Genomic DNA, 17,683 nt, shown 5'->3' with positions numbered 1-17,683 from the left:
TTTTTTTTTTTTTATTTTTGCCTCTTAAAAATAGGTGTAAGTGCAACCTTCACGCTACTGGCTGTAAAGAAGAAAACAAAAGACTACTGTGTGAATGTGAGCATAACACAACTGGCCCAGACTGTGGAAAATGCAAGAAGAATTACCAGGGCCGACCGTGGAGTCCTGGTTCTTATCTGCCTATACCTAAGGGCACTGCTAATATCTGTAAGTAGTTCTGTATAGTAAGGATATTTCATTATTAGAATTCTGCTCTGTATCATGACTGAAGGAAGATGAATGCTGGCAAAAGTCTGTCATTTCTTAATGACCCAGTGCATATAATTGGACAAGGTGTTAAACTGTGTTAATTGTAAGTATACATCATCTGTGCTCTCACATGGTTGTAAATAACTTGCATGAGAACTGCATGTTTGTATTCATAGACAAACCCCTGGACACTGCATAGAAAGGGCTAAGGAATGAAAAAATTAGGACCTTTCACATATAAAGCACAGAGGGAGGAGAGAAAACAGTGGGAATATCTGCAGTACTGCTCCAGCCATGGCACCCTCAGCTCTCCATTCATATGTCTTTATTGTCTTGAGATTCGAAATAACCTCAGCTCAACATGTGAGATGAGGTCCTTACTCATTTTTTCTCCATTTAAGAAAGTTAAAAAATCTCAGAGCAAATTTTTTCAATTAACAACTGAAGATTGGTAAAGGAAGTTTAATAACTAAAGATCTAAAGGTTGGTAAAGGAAGCTTTTACCTGATGTTGACCTGCAGTCCGGATTCATATGCACTCTTTTAGATCTTTGTAAATGTTGAAGGGGGAAGGGGAGGGCAAAACCTGTGTGTTTTTATCTGCTTGTTTCCAGCTAGTAGCCATTCAACAACACACATACTCACTATTCCAGCACACTTTCATATTATCCAAAGGAAGCAGTTGACAGCTGCATTTCCTGGTCCTGGACAGGATTGGGTCAAAAAGAACATGGTGCTGAAAGAGAGGGCATGAAGACAAGTATGAGCATCAGTTCTTCCTTTCATGCATGTATGAAATACACAATGATTCAGAATTCTCCCAAACTGAGTAACAGACTTAAATTCCTTTGAAGAAAGGACTGAGAAGATGAGGATAAAGCAGCAAACCTTTGGACAGAAGTTACTAGCTTCTTTTAAGAGAAGAATCCACAGTTTTGTCCTGATTAAAAGCAAAACATTCATTTTAGAATATTAGAATATAACAATTTACTGAAAAGTTATTTGGGAGAAACAGAGCTATGTACAGCAGTTGAATTAAAAGTTTAAAACCAGAAGCAATGTGCAATGCTCAGAATGTTATCTAAGACTTCAAAGCAGCAGCTGTGAAGAATCAAAACTCAAAAATGAATATCATAGGAAGCAGGACCTTATCAAGTTAAATGTAAGAGTAATAGACCAAGTAACAAACCATGAAGTGTGGGGGCATGAAATTGTGATAAAATTCTTACTGAGCAGAAAAAAATGAACTTCCATAAAGCGGGGGAAAAACATTTTGTAAGAGTATTCACTTCTCGTGTTATAAAAAGTGAGTGTGGCTCACAGAATTAATACTTCAAAGCTATGTTCAGAAAAAATGGTGAGATTTACCAGGTTGGTTTTATTTATATATTTTATATCTCTACATATACACACATACATACATATGCATGCACATATATACATAATTTAGTTGCTACCCCAGCAATCATCTAAACTAGTGATAAGATAAATCTGAACATGAAAATGGAGATCTTTCTAAATGCAGCTTGCTATATCAGTTACATCATTTCCAATCAGTTGAGCACACAACAGACGGAACAGTGGAATTAGCACCCACCAAAAGGATGCCTGAAGCCTGTTAAAACAACTTTTGACGTTATTGAATGCCATCAGATACACAGTTCTATCAAAAATCAAAATGTTTTGCATATAATAGGAAGTCTTTTCTGGTTTGTTATTATTATTTACTATAGCATCATGAAAACATAACCTTGAGCTAACACTTACCCTCAAATCCTGACTTCTTCAGGAGTGATCAGCAGCACAAATTCATGGCAAACAGGAAGAAGTATGAAGGCTTTCTTCTTTGCCTTCCTTGTTGCCAGCAATTAACCAGCTTCCTGAGCTGGACCCTCCATCTTACCCACAGTGGTTGCTAGCTGCTGAGTGGAGAGACCGACCCAGCTGGCATAAGCTTTGTCTCAGTGACAATTTATGGCAATACATTTCAAATTTTAATGACACAATGTGTGAAAGGTATTCCCTTTCATTTGCCTTAAATGTTTTTATATGGTTAAGCCTGTGCCTCCTTATCTAGGAAGAAACAGAGAATAGTGCATCCCTGTTTACATCTGTTACACCACTTATGGTTATATAGACTTGATATGTCCACTTCCTCAACCTACTTCCTAAATGGCGAATCCTAATGTATTTAATCTTATCATATATAAAACCATGCCACATCTCCGGTCATCTGTGCTTTCTTGCTCTGTTCTGGTTCTATGATGTAATTTTTTTATTTGGTGAGGCTAAAACTACACGTGATAATCTAGACATGAGAACAACATGGATCTTTTACAATAGCATAAAAATGTGTCTGCTTTATATTTTGTTATTACAGGGATCAGCCCTTGAGTCCTTTTTAAAGACTGTGCCACAGTTACATTTCTTCTGGCATCAAGGCTGACATAAATGACAGGTTATGTTACAGTAGTTAGTTCAGAAATGTCATATTTGAGTTCCTTTAGAACACTTTTTGAGTGAACTTAACCTTATGGCAATTTTTATTGTTCTATATTGTTTACGTTTTCTAAAACACCTTCAGATGATGGTAGACATTGAGAAACTTACTCAAATTGTGAGAATCCCTCTAACCTTCTTTCTTGTAAACATCAGTGAAAACAATTAAGTTAGGATTCAGTACATGATTGCCTATCTACCCAGTCATCTCTCTGTGAGGCCTCCTGCTTCTAGAGCGGTTATTTTAACAAAAAAGAATTATTAACTTTTATGTCTGTAGCAAGTTGATTCTCAAAATACTGTGGTTTATATTTAACCTGACAGATTTTATGCTTTTTTTTTTTTCCTATCTTTCTCCATTGAGATGACTTACACTTTTGAAGTGTGTCTTTCCAAAATAATCTTCATTCTGCTGTTTTGGGTTGGGTGTTGGGTTTTTTGGTTTTGTTTTTTTGTTTGTTTTTGTTTGGTTTTTTTTTTTGCTTATAAGATAGTTGATTTTTATAATCTTTTTTAAAAAATTGATGGGTTTTATGTGATTATTCTGAGTCTCATACAGTTTATCTCTAGCCTGCCTCCATGCTGTTTGCATTAAATCTTTTTAGCTGTTCTTTTCATTTTCCTTTTAACTAACTTCTTTTTTATCTGCTCACTCTCTGAAAGTTAAATTTTACTGCAGTGGATTATTTTTTTTTTATCCTTCTCAACAAATATGTTGACTTTCAGTCCAGAAGTGGTTCTCTGATAACTACTTCTTGAATCAGGTCCTATGTACTGCTCAGAACTATATCAGCTTCTCTTCTTGTGGGTTGTCTGATTACTTGCTACAAGCAGCAATCATTTATGGTATGTAAAAGCTTCATTTCTTTTGTCACTTCCTGATTTAATGGCGCATGCGTTGGAGCATATGAAATTTTACATTATTGTGTAACCCTCTGCACAGCAAATGTAATTTCACTTACCCTGTTGCACTTCTGTCACCATCTCCATCATGTGGTCAGTACGTACTCTCCCCAGTCAGGCTTGAATTCTGTGAAGAGTTGCTGGAACACGGTGGTAGAATTAACTTATGTGGTTTGACCTTAAACTTCCATTGAATTCTGAAAATATTTGCTGGAGCATGTTCATATAGTTAACTTATCTAGTCTGACCCTAAACTTCCCTTGAATTCTGTAAATAGTTGCTGGAACGTGTTGATGCAACTAACTTATCTGGTTTGACCCTAAACTTCCCTTGATATTTTATTTTAATTCCCTGGGGACACTGTATAATCCAGTAATAGTGTCCCTTTCATACTCTTTCTTCTTCCAATTTTCAGAGTTTTATATTTTCCATCTAAGACTAAAATATTTTTAATTTTCAATGGATTTGAAATTTTATTATATAAGTGTGCTTAAATAAGATACAGCTAAATATAGTTGTACAAATGAAACACTTGAGTTTTATTCACAAAATAAAAAGATATTTTTTCATTAGATTCTCTGAATTTGGGAAATTTGCTAAGATTCAACAAGAAGCCTAATGTCCATTTCCAAATCTTTCCCAACTGGAACTTCTGTTGTTCTGCTTCAGCCATTTTTTTGTGTCCAGTAAGACTTTATTATACCTTTTCAAGCTACAGCTCATGAAATACAAGACCACTCTAGATTATACTCCAGTCATAGCCTAAACCATGATATAAAGCTGTTTTCTGTATTCTTCTCATTTTAACTCAACATGAGTTTTTCAGGAAAACACAAAACGTTTTGTTACATGCTTTGCTTGTGAAAGACACAGAGTACTCTGTTGTTTACTGGCACTTACAATATTTCCACATTTGTCTCCTGCATAGCATTTATTTTATATTTTGACCCTATCTTATTGACTATTTTGTGATTACATTTATTCCCTTGTGCTGCCGCATTCCATGGATAGTTTGTTCTGCAATGTGTTTTGACACTCAAAGTGAACTTACTGAATTTCTCTATAGTTGGTATTACAAGATGGCTTTTCTCCTCAGCAGTCGTATGTATCTGACAGCACTAGCCCTTTTCTTCCTCCTGTTGTTTAGATCATCTTTGGCACTTAAGTACTTTGCTCCATCAGACCGAGCTGTCTAAGACTGTGCTGGGCTGCCACTCATCAAAGCCTGCTTGCTTTTTGTCAGTCCCTCCACAACCAGTAACTTGTACCAGAAGTGCCTGACGCTCAGCGAAAACTGCCTCCCAACCGTTACATGACTTTCCTAATTCATAGTTCAACATGAAACAAAGGATTGACCAGGACATGGGGAACACTGGTGATTCTTTTCAGCCACAGTTAGGCAGATAGTCTCAATCAGTTTACTGAAACTCTCCTGCAGCAGGTGCCCCTCTGATAGTACAGCCTCTGTCTCAGCAGCAAGGCCTTAATCTTCCCTGAATGGGAGGCATCACTTATGAGGCATCACTGCAGCACAGCTGCCACAGAAACAGTTTCTGGCAAAGAATGTGGCACTTGAAGTATTGCACTGATTACCCTCATCTGTGTTTGTAGTTTTCCCCATGAACATTTGATGACACAAAGCCATCTTGAAGGACCAAGGTAAATGAAGTAGGCCAGGAGGTTGTGTGATGTCAGGCTTTCTGTTCAGAAACCCGAGTAGGATGAATCCCTGTAACTGAAAAGATCACACATTCTGCTGCCCTGTCAAAGCAGACTCATTAAGTAGATAGTGTCCCATTGTCTAAGGTCCCCATTCTCCCAAACAACTGGAAGAAGCTTTTCAGTACTGCTTCATGATTGAGGTAGAGGAGGTGATCCCACATGATCTTGATTTGAAGGAATGGGACACTTGTGCTTAAGTAGTAAAAAGTTACTCCTTGATGATTTTGATAACATCTTTCTTAGAGAAAAAGGAAGATATGAATGCAATAATAAGTTGCAAAACAGCAGAGCTTCTGATTGTTTCTATTCTATATTACATATTCATTTTGGCTCCTGAAGCTTACTGAAGATGTAAAGCAACGGGAGGATGTCACACAAAAGATGCATCAGGCTGGGAAATTTGGTGGGGCAAAACTGTAGTTGTAACAAGAAAACTGTTGTAATGTAACAAGAGAATTCAGGAACACAGAAGTGTCAGGAAAACCTGCAAATGAGAAACTAACTTCCTTCCAAATAGGTACCCAGTGCAACAGGCAGCAAAATACTGCAGGAACATACATAAAAAACAATGCACTATAAATAACATGTACAGTATTTTTTTTAAATGAGACTTGGAAAAATATTCTTCAACACTACCCTCTTGCATTGTTTGTTTGTGATGGTTATGGTGGCATCTGTTGCTAGGAAATTAATTGCTTCCATCCATCACTGGTTTCAAACAATTCTGGTTTTGCTGTACACAGTGAAGAGGAGCAATTGAAGAGGGTTCTAGTCCTTAAGCAGCAGTATGAGAAAGGAAAGTGTCTGTTAGAAAATGCTCAAAGTTCTAAAAATGGTCTGAGTTTCAGGCTTTTTGAAGTTTCTAATATCTAATATTCTATCAATAAATTATGATTACTTTAAAAAAATCCTCTGATCTCACTGGGAGTTTCCTAGACAGAGAGTTTTCAGTACTGGTTTGGAGTCACTAAAACATCATGAGAAAAAATCCACATTTTAAAAGGTGTTACCCAGTAAACCAATAACTAAATATTTTCTCTGTCCCATTTATTTGTGGTGATATTACTTGGAAAAACAGAGGTAGAGGATAACAAACTTCATCTAAGCAGTTCTTTTGGAATTTAGAAGTTTTCAATCTTTATGGAGTGAGCAACTGCAAAATTAGCAGCAGGAGTTCTAGGGCTCTAGCAATGAAGTACATGTGAAATTTCCTAAGAATTGTGTCTTTCACTGTGTATGGCCCTTTGGCTGAACACAGGTTTGGCAGTACATGAAAAGTTTACTTCTATGTTTATAACGACTGCTCCCTTTGAGGGATTACAAGATGCTATGTTCCTCCAGCTTTTCAGGGCTTTAAATTACTAGAGAATTCCGAACTTCTGAAATTGATGCTGTGGATCTGATATTGCAATCATGCGTCAGTGGAGGAGTTGCAAAGGGAAAAAAGACTCACTGCAGGGAGTGCAGTCATGCTGCAGCACAGTTATTCTAGCAGATGATCAGACATGGCATTAACACCTCTGCTCCGACTCTTTTGCTATGGAAAGCTCTATATTTTGTTCCTATTTTAAGAGTTAAAATGTGTGGTGTAGAGTGCAATTATAAGGATGTCTCTTTTGTCAGAAAAGCTCTCACATGGCTTTGATCAGCAATTAATATAAATCCAAACTTGCACTGCGTTATCTACTATTGTATCCTGCCATGCCTTCATAGGAGGCAATCTTAATTTTCAGTCTCTGGGCTGTATGCACCTCACTTGAATAATTCACTGAGCCCTTGGTGACACTCTTTCCCTGAATGTGAGTGAGCCGTGAGCTGGGTGTCATGTTTTGATAGCAGCAGGAGCTTGTCCCTGGCTCCATCATATGGCAGGTGCATGTTCAACTTGTGATGGAGAAGAGGCAGAGAAGCCCATGGGAAAGACCAGCCAAGACCAAGCTGACAGAGTAATTCCTCCATCCAAGACATACTCCCTGCCCAGGAAGAGGTGCAGCCTGGCAGCACTAATTGTGCGGCTGGCAGGAAGCGCACACAGACACTGGTGATGGAGCTGGTAAGAGGGACTGCAGGGTATAACCCGCCCAGAGACTGGAAGCAGCAGTGTTGCCCTTCTCACCAAAAGCCTGATGCTTTTCCTTTGTGTTACAGATTTCACACTGACAGAAACTATAGAAGAAATCAAAAACTTGCTTTCTGTGCTCGCATCTGATTTGCTTTTTTCTCCATTCTCAATAGTCAGCTCCATGGTAGCAAATAGCTAAGACAACCCATTTCTGGAAAAAAGGGAAATGAGACAATTACAGGGCAGATGCAGAAGATCATATGAAGGGAAAACACCAGGTTTTTTTCTCTCAAGTAATGCATGTATATTTAGATGCACTTACAGTGAACACGTAATATACCAAACCACCACCCTCAAGTCAAATCAAAAATAATAAATAGCATTAGAGACTTTCTTCTGCAATGTTTGCCATTTCAGGGGCAGTAGTTACCCCAGAACTTTCTTTGCACGATATGCTTGGTGTTTCCTCACTATAAAACTATTACCATTAACAACCATCCCAGTGATTTCAACTGAAAGATAATTTAGACTGAACACTGCTTTGGTTTAAAAACTGAATATACATAAATGCAAGCACTTGGGTTTATTTACTCTTTATGTCTAGCTGAAAAGTGTTTTGCATCAAGGCAAGTAATGTGCCTGATTCCTCGTCTCCATCTATAACCTGTTCACATCATTTCACTGCTGCAAAGTACTCACAGATTTCAAGACGAGGCTGACTGGAGACGATCCATGGCATGTAACGTACCTGTCCCCACCCAAGGGTGGGCAGGGGTGTGCTGGCTCCCCGCAGCCAGTTCAGAGTCCCCGGTGGCCGTGCCATGGGAGGAGCCGTGCGGTCGGGCCCCCATGCTGACAGAGCAGCGGGAGGCAGAATCCCACCTCCCGTGCCTTGTTACCTAAGGACTTGCACCAAATACAGCTCAGCTGAATTCAGGAGCTAGCCTCAATATGTAACTCCAGATCTCACAAAACCACTCATACTAAGAATAATTTTCCCATCATATGTGCAGTTTTCACAGAGTGTTAATAGATCCCGCTTCGTGGCCCTACATAACCAGTTCTTTTCCAGACAAACTTAGAAGTGCCATTCTCACTCTCTCTAGCAGAAAGGGCATAAAGTAGTGCACTATCAAGGCCAGTCACCACACACAGGAATACCTGGTATTACAGAAATCAAGCTAGTTACAGAAGATCACACCAACCCAGAAACTCTACAGAAATAGCAAAAGAGCTTTTCAAACAGAACCTGAAGACAACTTCACAAGGTTAATACAGAGCCCTTCAGGCTAGCAGGCATCTTATTTTCATTATTCTCTGCCCAGGAAGCATTTATCGCTATGAATTCATTGAAATTTTTGAAATACAGTAAAATGGGGAGAGCAGACTTGCAGGAAAACCTCTCCCTTTGCTACAATCTGTTCAGGAGAGAAAGGAAAGGATATTTGTATGTGTGTGTAGGAGAGAGAGAGGTTTGAGACGGGGGAGTATACCCAGAGGAAATACAAATACCATTTCACAGTGGAAGTGTGAGTGTGAGAACACAGTATCTGTATTTTATCTAATATTTGTGCAGGTTCCATCAGTGTATAAAGGAAAACTAATCCTGCTAATTTAAAATATCTACAATGACTTGCAAAAATATAAACAAGCTGCTATTGAAACTTCAGGGAAAATTATTTTTAAATTGATTGCCTTTTTGACATTTAAGACAAAGGGTAGCAGTGCTTTTACGGTATCCTAGCTGAAAAAAATACTTTTTGTTACTTTTAGAACTATAACAGCACTGTTCTATTATGACAATACTTTTATTTAGCCTTCAATACCTCATGATTCTAAAATTTTGGAAAATACATGTTAATCTCAGCAGAAGTAGAAATAATTAAGTTTGCAAACAACATCTGAGTGTGGGGCTGGGTTAGCAGCAGGTGCTGTCTCCAGTGCCGTACCCAGCGCTCCGCTGCACCACAGGTTCCACAGGATGTGAAACGAGAGTTGCAGTTCTGACATGTGCCCCAGGACTGATGTGGTGAAACGCAAGAGATCTGTTTATGATTGCCATTCTGCAAATGCAATTACTTCAGCATAGTTTTAGCCATGCTACGTGTTAGAAATGTTCCCAACTTGACTCTGCGACCTAGCTGACAGTGAATATCATTTATCCCCAAGACATTCCTGTGCTCCAGTTTGCTTAATGGCAGAATGAGGTCCATGCCGTCTCCAAGTGAGACAGAACTTCAAGATAGATGTTGAAAAACGTATAGCAGATGTTTAATGGAGAAAGAGACAGATTTCTGCAGTAAAATGCATGCCATCAGAAGTCAATAAAACTTACAAAAGGCGAACTGTATTTAACTGAGAGGATGCAAATATCCACGATTTAAATACTGAGTCACAATTTGTGACTTTAACCCAAGAGACTAGCAACAGTGCCATAAGCAATGCCATTTAATCTAAAGAAAATGGCATTTCATGAAAGATTTCATATCCATATTTTTGTGCTACACACCTTTCAGGGCAGACCTGATGACAAGCTACATGTTGGGACTGCATCATGCAACATGAGATCCCCCATTGCTAATCCAGCAGAGGAGTTTTACTCCTCAGCAGCCCTACCTCTTCTGGTAAATCTCACCTGCCTCTGGAATGGTTTCCTTGCATTAATTCAGTTTAGGAATTGAAATGAAAGCTGGGGCGGGGGGTTGGGGGGTGGGTGGGGAAGGGAGTTTAAAAAAAAAAAAAAAAAAAAAAAGGAAAATCAATGAGAGGCTTAGTCAATATGACCAACCGAATGCATTAGATGGTTTTGCTCAATTACCTTCCATTTCCATAGCTTAATTTAGATAACCATCAGGTAAAAGAGACAAAAATAGCTATATACAGTTAATGCAACAGAAGGTATCAACTGATTTAAGCAGCTGGCCAAAGCAGTTTGCCATGCATCTATCCTCTGCTTAAATTATTCTCCTAGATCTGCATAATACATGCATGACTGATATTTTTATCTAGAACATTAAACCTAATGGCTGGTTAGTTGAAATACAAAACTGCTCTGAACAAATTCATGAAGTTCAGAGAGCTGGTGTAGGTCCCAGAACTACCCATCTGTCAATACATTTTAGTGGTCCCTGCAGCCTCGTACTGAAAAATCTAAAGACTCTGCATTTATAAAGGGCTGGGTACATATTGGCAGTTGCTTGGGTTTAATTATGTATTGATATAATATTCTGAAAATTAGGAGAAAATTATTTTCAGAATCTTAGATGTAATAGCTCAGCCAATTACAGCAAACAGCTAACTACACTTTTTTGTGTTTTTTTTTTCTTTACAGGTATACCCAGTATTTCCAGTATTGGTAGTAAGTAATAAAACCAGTATTGTTTTGCATTGTCATTCAGCTTCTTGGATCTAATTTCCCAACATCCCTTTCTGTTGTAGATAATGTTTCTCTGAAAATGTGCTCTACAGTGCAGGAGCCTATAATGTATTGGCCTTCCTCTGCTGCATTAACATGTAACCGTATTATGTGGTCAGAGAGAATGTCACTCTGGACAACACATCTGCCTTCAACCACAGATTTTCTGTTCAGTTCTGATCAGCAGGTGAAAACTGAGTGCTATAAAATGGAGTGTTATACGGAGAATTAAGATACTGTTCCACAGAAAATATTTGTTGAGCACCTTTTTAAAAAAAAAAAAAAGTATTTGCTTATACCAGAGAAGTATAGGACCATTAATTTTCATTCTTGTATGTATGTGTGTAAATTCAGAGAGCAAATGGAAGAGTTTATAAAGGGAAGAGTTTTCATTTTTATGAAGTAGCTCAGCAAATGCAGTGTATCTGCTGGAATCTTTGCATTAACACTAGCAGCCTTTGAACTGGGAATTACTGTATAAAATAAACAGAATTATGTTCCTTCACAAAAATCTGCTTTCCTATATACAATTCAAGCACCAAAGTATTAAACCATAACACTGTTATGTAAAGAACTACTATATCAATTAAATAGCCAATTAATTAAATAAAACACTTAAAGGGACTAAGTGCACAGTAGCTCAGCTGTAAGTCTCAACTGAGTTCCATAGCTGAGAAGTGCACATAGTCATGGCACGTTAGCTGATTACAAATAAAGCAGGGAGGTGGAAATGGGATCCTGCTGTAGCTGACTGAAAGAATATTCCCCACAACCTCAGCTTTAGACACAACTTCTGTGATGCAGGGCTATCACAATGATAAAATACCATAGCAGTAGAATGCAATTTGCCATACTTGACCCAACTGAAAAGCTTATAATTTGGGTAAAACTGTCTCGCTTTTTACGATGCAGTGTCAGGTCTGTCAATTTATAAATCAGCTCAGTTTACTTAAGCTCATGAATGGTGCTGATTTGTTAAGCTCTAGACAGCAAGCTAAACGCCATCAAAACTAGCCTTCTTGCAAATAAGAGCAGCGTTAACAGCTGAATGCCATGGCATCTGTTTTGTAGCTTTAAATAATGAAACAGCATCAATGACAATAATGTGCAAATGAAAGCCTTCAATCTTATTAATGTAATTTTCCCACTGTAGTATCTTCTTTGGCATTCGCACAACTGCAAATGCACAGTGATATGCTATTTTCAAAACCATGTGTTTATACATACATTTTATAACCAAAAAAACGACCTCAGTGAAAGAGAAGTTTCTGTCATTGTTCTCAGGAATATTCCTGCCATTGAAAACAGAAATGGGATGAATGGGAAAATAGCTCTTTGGAGTTTGGTTGTGCTGTAGTTTCTTAGTACTGTGTTGCATGGACTATGCGGTTGTGTTTTCACTTCACACTCCATACAGCCTTCGTCACCACATCTATCATTTCTGAGCATCAGCAGATGTTGGCCTTTGAAAACTTAATAGGGAAACTCAAATACCTTTTAAACAATGGTGACCTGAAAGGATGCATTGTTGACCTCTGTCTTTTACGCTGGGGTGATTAGTGCAGTTTATCTATTACAAATGGAGAAAATTCTGTTTAACATTCCATAGGAAATAAAAATTTCTGCAAGTCTATGCTTTATCTTTTATCTGCTGTAAATGTCTTGGAATAATATGTGGTAGAATTCAACACACTTCTTTGCCTACCTGGAAAGAAAGAAGCATGAGCATCTCTTCATGAGCACAAGTAAATACTGATACTCTGCTTGGTTTTTTCATGTGTTTTTTCTTAAATAGCTCAGGGGGAAAATAGCTCTACTTGTACAATGTACAATGTACAAACATCTTTCCTATAGGATAGAAATAGCAGAATTATCATTAAACAAGGATAGAACCCATAAATTTATCCTGGTCTCTAAGAGAATTTAACAGAAGTACAATTAACACATAAAAACAAACAAGATTAATTAGTTGCGGCTGCTTTAATGGATTCTGCATGATTTCTTCTTTTGTCTATGCTAATACAATGTTTGTGTTCCTATCAGCAGAGTTTTTCCCCATCTGGGGATGGGAAGTTACTCCCAGGAGATACAGTTTGGGTTTTATTTTGCCTGGCAGCAAACACTAAGGAGGGGGTGGGTATTGGCTTTTGTGTACTTCAAGCTTTTCCTAGTATATAAAGAGGATGGGGTTGGGTCAGGGATTATGAAGACTAAACTGCCAGCATACAAAGAAGATACCACTGCAAGCAATGTTCAATTAACGCTTTTAATACTGCAGTGAAAGCAAGTGAAGAAAAATAAAATATATTTACCTGTGTGCACATATATGTATCGTTCTCTATTAATTTTTTTACCTCAAAGGATCTTGTATTAAAGCAGCTCATCATTCAAGTTTAAACACAAAGTGAGTGGTCATTAAGTAAACATCCTTTCTGATCATCTAGAAGAAAAGGAAAAAGAAAAAAAAAAAAAAAAAAAAAAAGAGCTTTCCCATTAAGGTCATTTGTACCTGCTGTTGTTTATCAGTTGAATAATAGGTTCTCTGATCATTTCCAGCATTCCTGATTCCAATGCTGGCCCTTTCAGCATTTTTCAGCCGTGTCTGGAAAAATACTGGTAAAAGTGTTAGCAATTAATGAGTCCCAAAACCATTTCATAATTTTAAGCAATGATTACATACAGTATGTAAATATTCTGAAAATTACATTATTTTACTTGCTAAAATAATGATTGTACAATTTTACATAGACCAATGCATCAAAGTGTTCATTATTGTGACCAAATACCAAAGTTACTAATCTGTACCTGTATGCCTTCAAAAAGTTGAATCTTCAAAACGGTAGCTTCTATCTTTTTCCCTGTAAAACATAACTCCACTAATTATGCTAAACAGTTTGTTATAAAGGGTATAATTAGATACAGGATAGGATAGACATGATGTGCAAATAGCTCTGCGTGGGTGATTATCACCTTAAAGCCTGCTGGTGGCAGATGAGTCAGAGTTTAGAGACAGACCGTGCACCCAAGTGCAAGATGCAATCACGGTAATCAAATGGTGTGTTCTGCTTTGTTCTCTATGTTTTGTTCTTCTTTATAGCCAATTTCAAGTTAAGAGAATCTTTTTTAATGATAACTAATGCAAGACACAAAAGTGAGGGGAAAAAAAAAAAACAAACCTGAATGGGCAGCTCTTATTTTATTGTTTTCTTAACCTTTAAAGATCTAGTAGGTATTTTTCCTGAAACTAAAATGGTGTCAGGATAAGTATAGCTTTATTTATTTTATGGTTTTGGTATGAAATTTTAATGTGGTAAGTGTATATATCTTAAAAGGTTGTGAGTGCAAATACTGGTGGATTCTTTTTTTTTTATTATTTTTTTATAACAACACAAAGTATTTTGGATCTGATTTGGCCCCCTTGCAGTAACTGAGAAATTCTCTCATTCAATTTACAGTCATGAGATCAAAGCCATTATACTGCCCAGCTCTGGACTAGAGTATATACACAACATTCACAAATATCAGTAGGAATAAACATGCATAACTAGGTTGTACATTACTTTTCTATTATTATTTTTACTTTTCTATTATTATTTGAGGTCAAGTTTTACAGAGAGAACTGTACTGTTGAGAGACAATTAAGATGTTTATCTCCTTATAACATTTACATATTGTCTTCAGACTATAGATATTATTTTGGACATACTAGCAAAATGTTTTAATTTCAATTCAATTTTATCCAGCTCTGACTTTTTAAAAAGTAATACTGTTAATCAGGCTCCTAGTCTAAGGCAATCACTTTATCTAAGTAACTGATTATAATATCAAGCCTGTAACAGTAGTTGTTTTTCCTCTAATCCTTTGAAGCACTGAGAATTTTTCACTTTAACAGTTAGATTTTCCATTACATTAAAACATTACTGGGCTGAAAGAAAATACTGATGGCCTTTGTGGTTTAATGCACTCATTTGAACACTGGATCTGAAAGAAATTTAACATTCCAAATAAAAGACATTATGAATAGTTTATTGACCCGAAAAGATTCATAACAAAGACAGTGTTCTTCTATATAACTAGGATTTCACCCTTGAAGCTCAGCAAGCGGAGCGCCTGCACTGACCCCAGCACTGAGCAGAAACTGTCTCTTTGCAGAGTGATTTCTAGTGCAGGGTCAGAAACTACCAACACTGCTCCAGGGAGCACTGACGGGTTGTTGGGGTGGGATTCGGGGGAGCCTTTGTTTCAGTTTTTGTTTTGCCAGATCCACCAATTTTGACAGATAAGAAGAGCCATTCTTACCAGTCTAGCAGACATGGCCACTGGCAGTTTACTCTTGTTTCTCATTCTTCATCCCAGTTTACCTTCATCATCTTGGGTTACTTAAGAACAATGTATTGGTCAAATAGCCTTTTCAGTGCTTTTTTTATTTGCTGTAATGTATGAGAAATTGCTTAGTTCACAGGTATCTTTTTTTTTAATCCATTAATAAACAATCAAGTGATAGGACACGATAGAGTATAAGATACCAACATTTCAATATGTACCATGGTACCCATAACAAAACACATTGCACTTGCAGTATGCAAGTTTAGCTGCAGTTACTCAAGGAAGTTTATAGAGAGCTGACGTGACCCACAAAGATATTTAAAAATCCAATTATCTATAAGGCTTGGAGAGAAATTGCTGCAAAAAAAAAGCACTTCTGAATTTTCCTCTCTCCTCTTTCTTTCTGTTCCTTAGACATGTAATCAGTTTATTTCAAAAAGTATAAGGGAAGAATGAAGTTTCCAAATCAGCGTTATGATTTAAAAAAAAAAAAAAAATATCTTGATTTACTGTTCTTCATCAGTTGTGAATTACTGTACAATAATCCCAGTCAACCAGCCACTTTTAGCATCTTTGTAGGAAAAAGCAGAATCAATCAAAATAAAAAGGAACAACCCCTGCAATCTATCAACAGAATAATTTACTTTTTTTATCATGAGAAAGTACTTAAATATTTCCTTCCAAAAATACTTGAATTCATTGTGTGCTTTTGCAAATATTTTTAGTGAAAATACTTACAATTGAAGAATACTCCCTCAGACCTCATTAGTTTGATAATAGCCAATACACTTGTTAAAATCAGTGGATTTTTTTCTGATATCTAAAAGTTTACAGAGCTGGATCATTGGATTTTTTTTTTTTTTAAGCCTCTAAAAAGATCACTTTCTTTTAAGACAAGTGGGCACGTAAAGGACTAATTGCATTTAAATTCTTCCAACAGTTAGAAAAGCTGTTATGGCTGAGGAGCCGCCATAAAACAACCCCATCTCCACATTTATGCAGAATTCTCCTTTCTTCAGAGGAACAGGTATGAAACTTCCTACATTGCTCCAAAAAAGACTGCCTAACATTAGGCAAGTATTTTTTTTTTTAACTTAAAATAAAGGGGTGATTTAAAAAAAAAGAAACAACTTTTTCATCATTTCTTCTCTTTAGATGAGTTAGATTTTGCAGTGTTATGAAAGTTCTAAAAGGCAAATTTTATGTGAGGTAGGTTATCATGATTTCAAACAGACCTAAAGAGATAGAAATGCTGTAATAATGGTAGTGTGATCTTTTCAAGAAGCGATGGAATAGGATCTGATATAAACACACCCAATTATTCCAGCAGTTACCTAATTCTTTGTCTAATACACCTAAAACCACTGTCATACATATAACTCCACCGTGCTCAGTAGACATCAGTGTTTTAGAACAGATACTCTCAACTATGTATGGTTTAACACAGGCAGTGGCAAGACCAGTTTTCTATGACTAGAAACATGGACTTCTACTAGAATTATTAATCTTACAATGAGAATTTTTTTAATGCTTTTTTGTGTTTTAAATAGAAGTTGAAGGAAAGTTTAAAAACATCTTAGAGTCTCTCACTAGGGTTCCTTATTGTTATTATAAATTACGTAAGTAATGATAGTTGTCAAAACAAGTGCTCCCTGTCTGCCATTAGAGTGAGCATTATTTAAGACTTATTGATTTATTATTAGTAATTTTCGGCAAATACATTTTTCGTGGACTGGGTCAGCAGAAACAGTTTGGGGGATGCAAATATGCTAGTCTGCTGCAGAGCACAGATGCCCGGGCAGCAGTGTAGCCATAATACACTCCATCACCTGCACTCTTCATCCCTGAGGAAGGATAGCCCATCTCAGTGGGCTTAATTTTTACTGCCAGCTCAGTATTTGGCTGGAGTCAGAATCCAACGAAGTGCTGATTCATTTCTGCCAACATCATGACAGGTTTTTTTCATGCACAGCTGTCTGGTCAGAATCAGGCTGAAACTACTTGTTTGTTTCCGTTATTTCCCCAATCTGAAACCATGACCTAGCCCATGGTTCAGACTGCAGTTCCAGTGAATATTTGAGACAGATTTTCTTTGTTTAATATCATAGGTAATTCCAATACTGTATATCCAAAAAAAAGGATTGGGAGGGGAAAAAAAAAAAAAAAAAAAAATTATCAGACATCTAATAAATATAATGCAATCTTTTTTTTTTTTCCCCCCACAGTTATTTTGTGCATATAATTGGCTTTGGAACAATAGTAACTAAAAATGAGGAAATTCCCAGTGCAAATCTAAAATGTCATTTTCTGCTCATACACCCCTACTCTTCAAGTTGCCTACAGTAGCTTTGCTTTTAAGTAATAACACTAAAACTTACTTTTAGAAACTATTTTTCTCATTTCTGTAGCCTTGTTTGCCCACAATAACTGTCATATGATATATTACAGTAGATTTATTTAGCATATCTTCTAGAATACCTATACCAAAATTCATTAATTATTCTGGCA

The 17,683-nt window shown here is 36.9% G+C and overlaps 1 protein-coding gene across 12 annotated transcripts in view; it reads left to right on the top strand.

Moving 5' to 3' along the window:
• Nucleotides 1-17,683, top strand: part of NTNG1 (netrin G1) — a 157,905-nt gene that overhangs the window by 96,280 nt on the left and 43,942 nt on the right. For all 12 annotated transcript variants that reach the window (XM_042806476.1, XM_042806485.1, XM_042806487.1 and 9 more), the window contains exons 4-5: nt 35-207; nt 10,766-10,792. In XM_042806476.1, the coding sequence (XP_042662410.1) occupies nt 35-207; nt 10,766-10,792 (200 nt within the window). The remainder of the gene's footprint in view (nt 1-34; nt 208-10,765; nt 10,793-17,683) is intronic.

Source organism: Tyto alba, unplaced genomic scaffold (genome assembly GCF_018691265.1).
Source record: "Tyto alba isolate M040663 unplaced genomic scaffold, T.alba_DEE_v4.0 Super-Scaffold_1000006, whole genome shotgun sequence".
Classification (NCBI taxonomy): Eukaryota; Metazoa; Chordata; class Aves; order Strigiformes; family Tytonidae; genus Tyto; species Tyto alba.
Note: the sequence above shows the minus strand (reverse complement) of the source record. Positions and strands in the feature narration are given on the sequence as shown.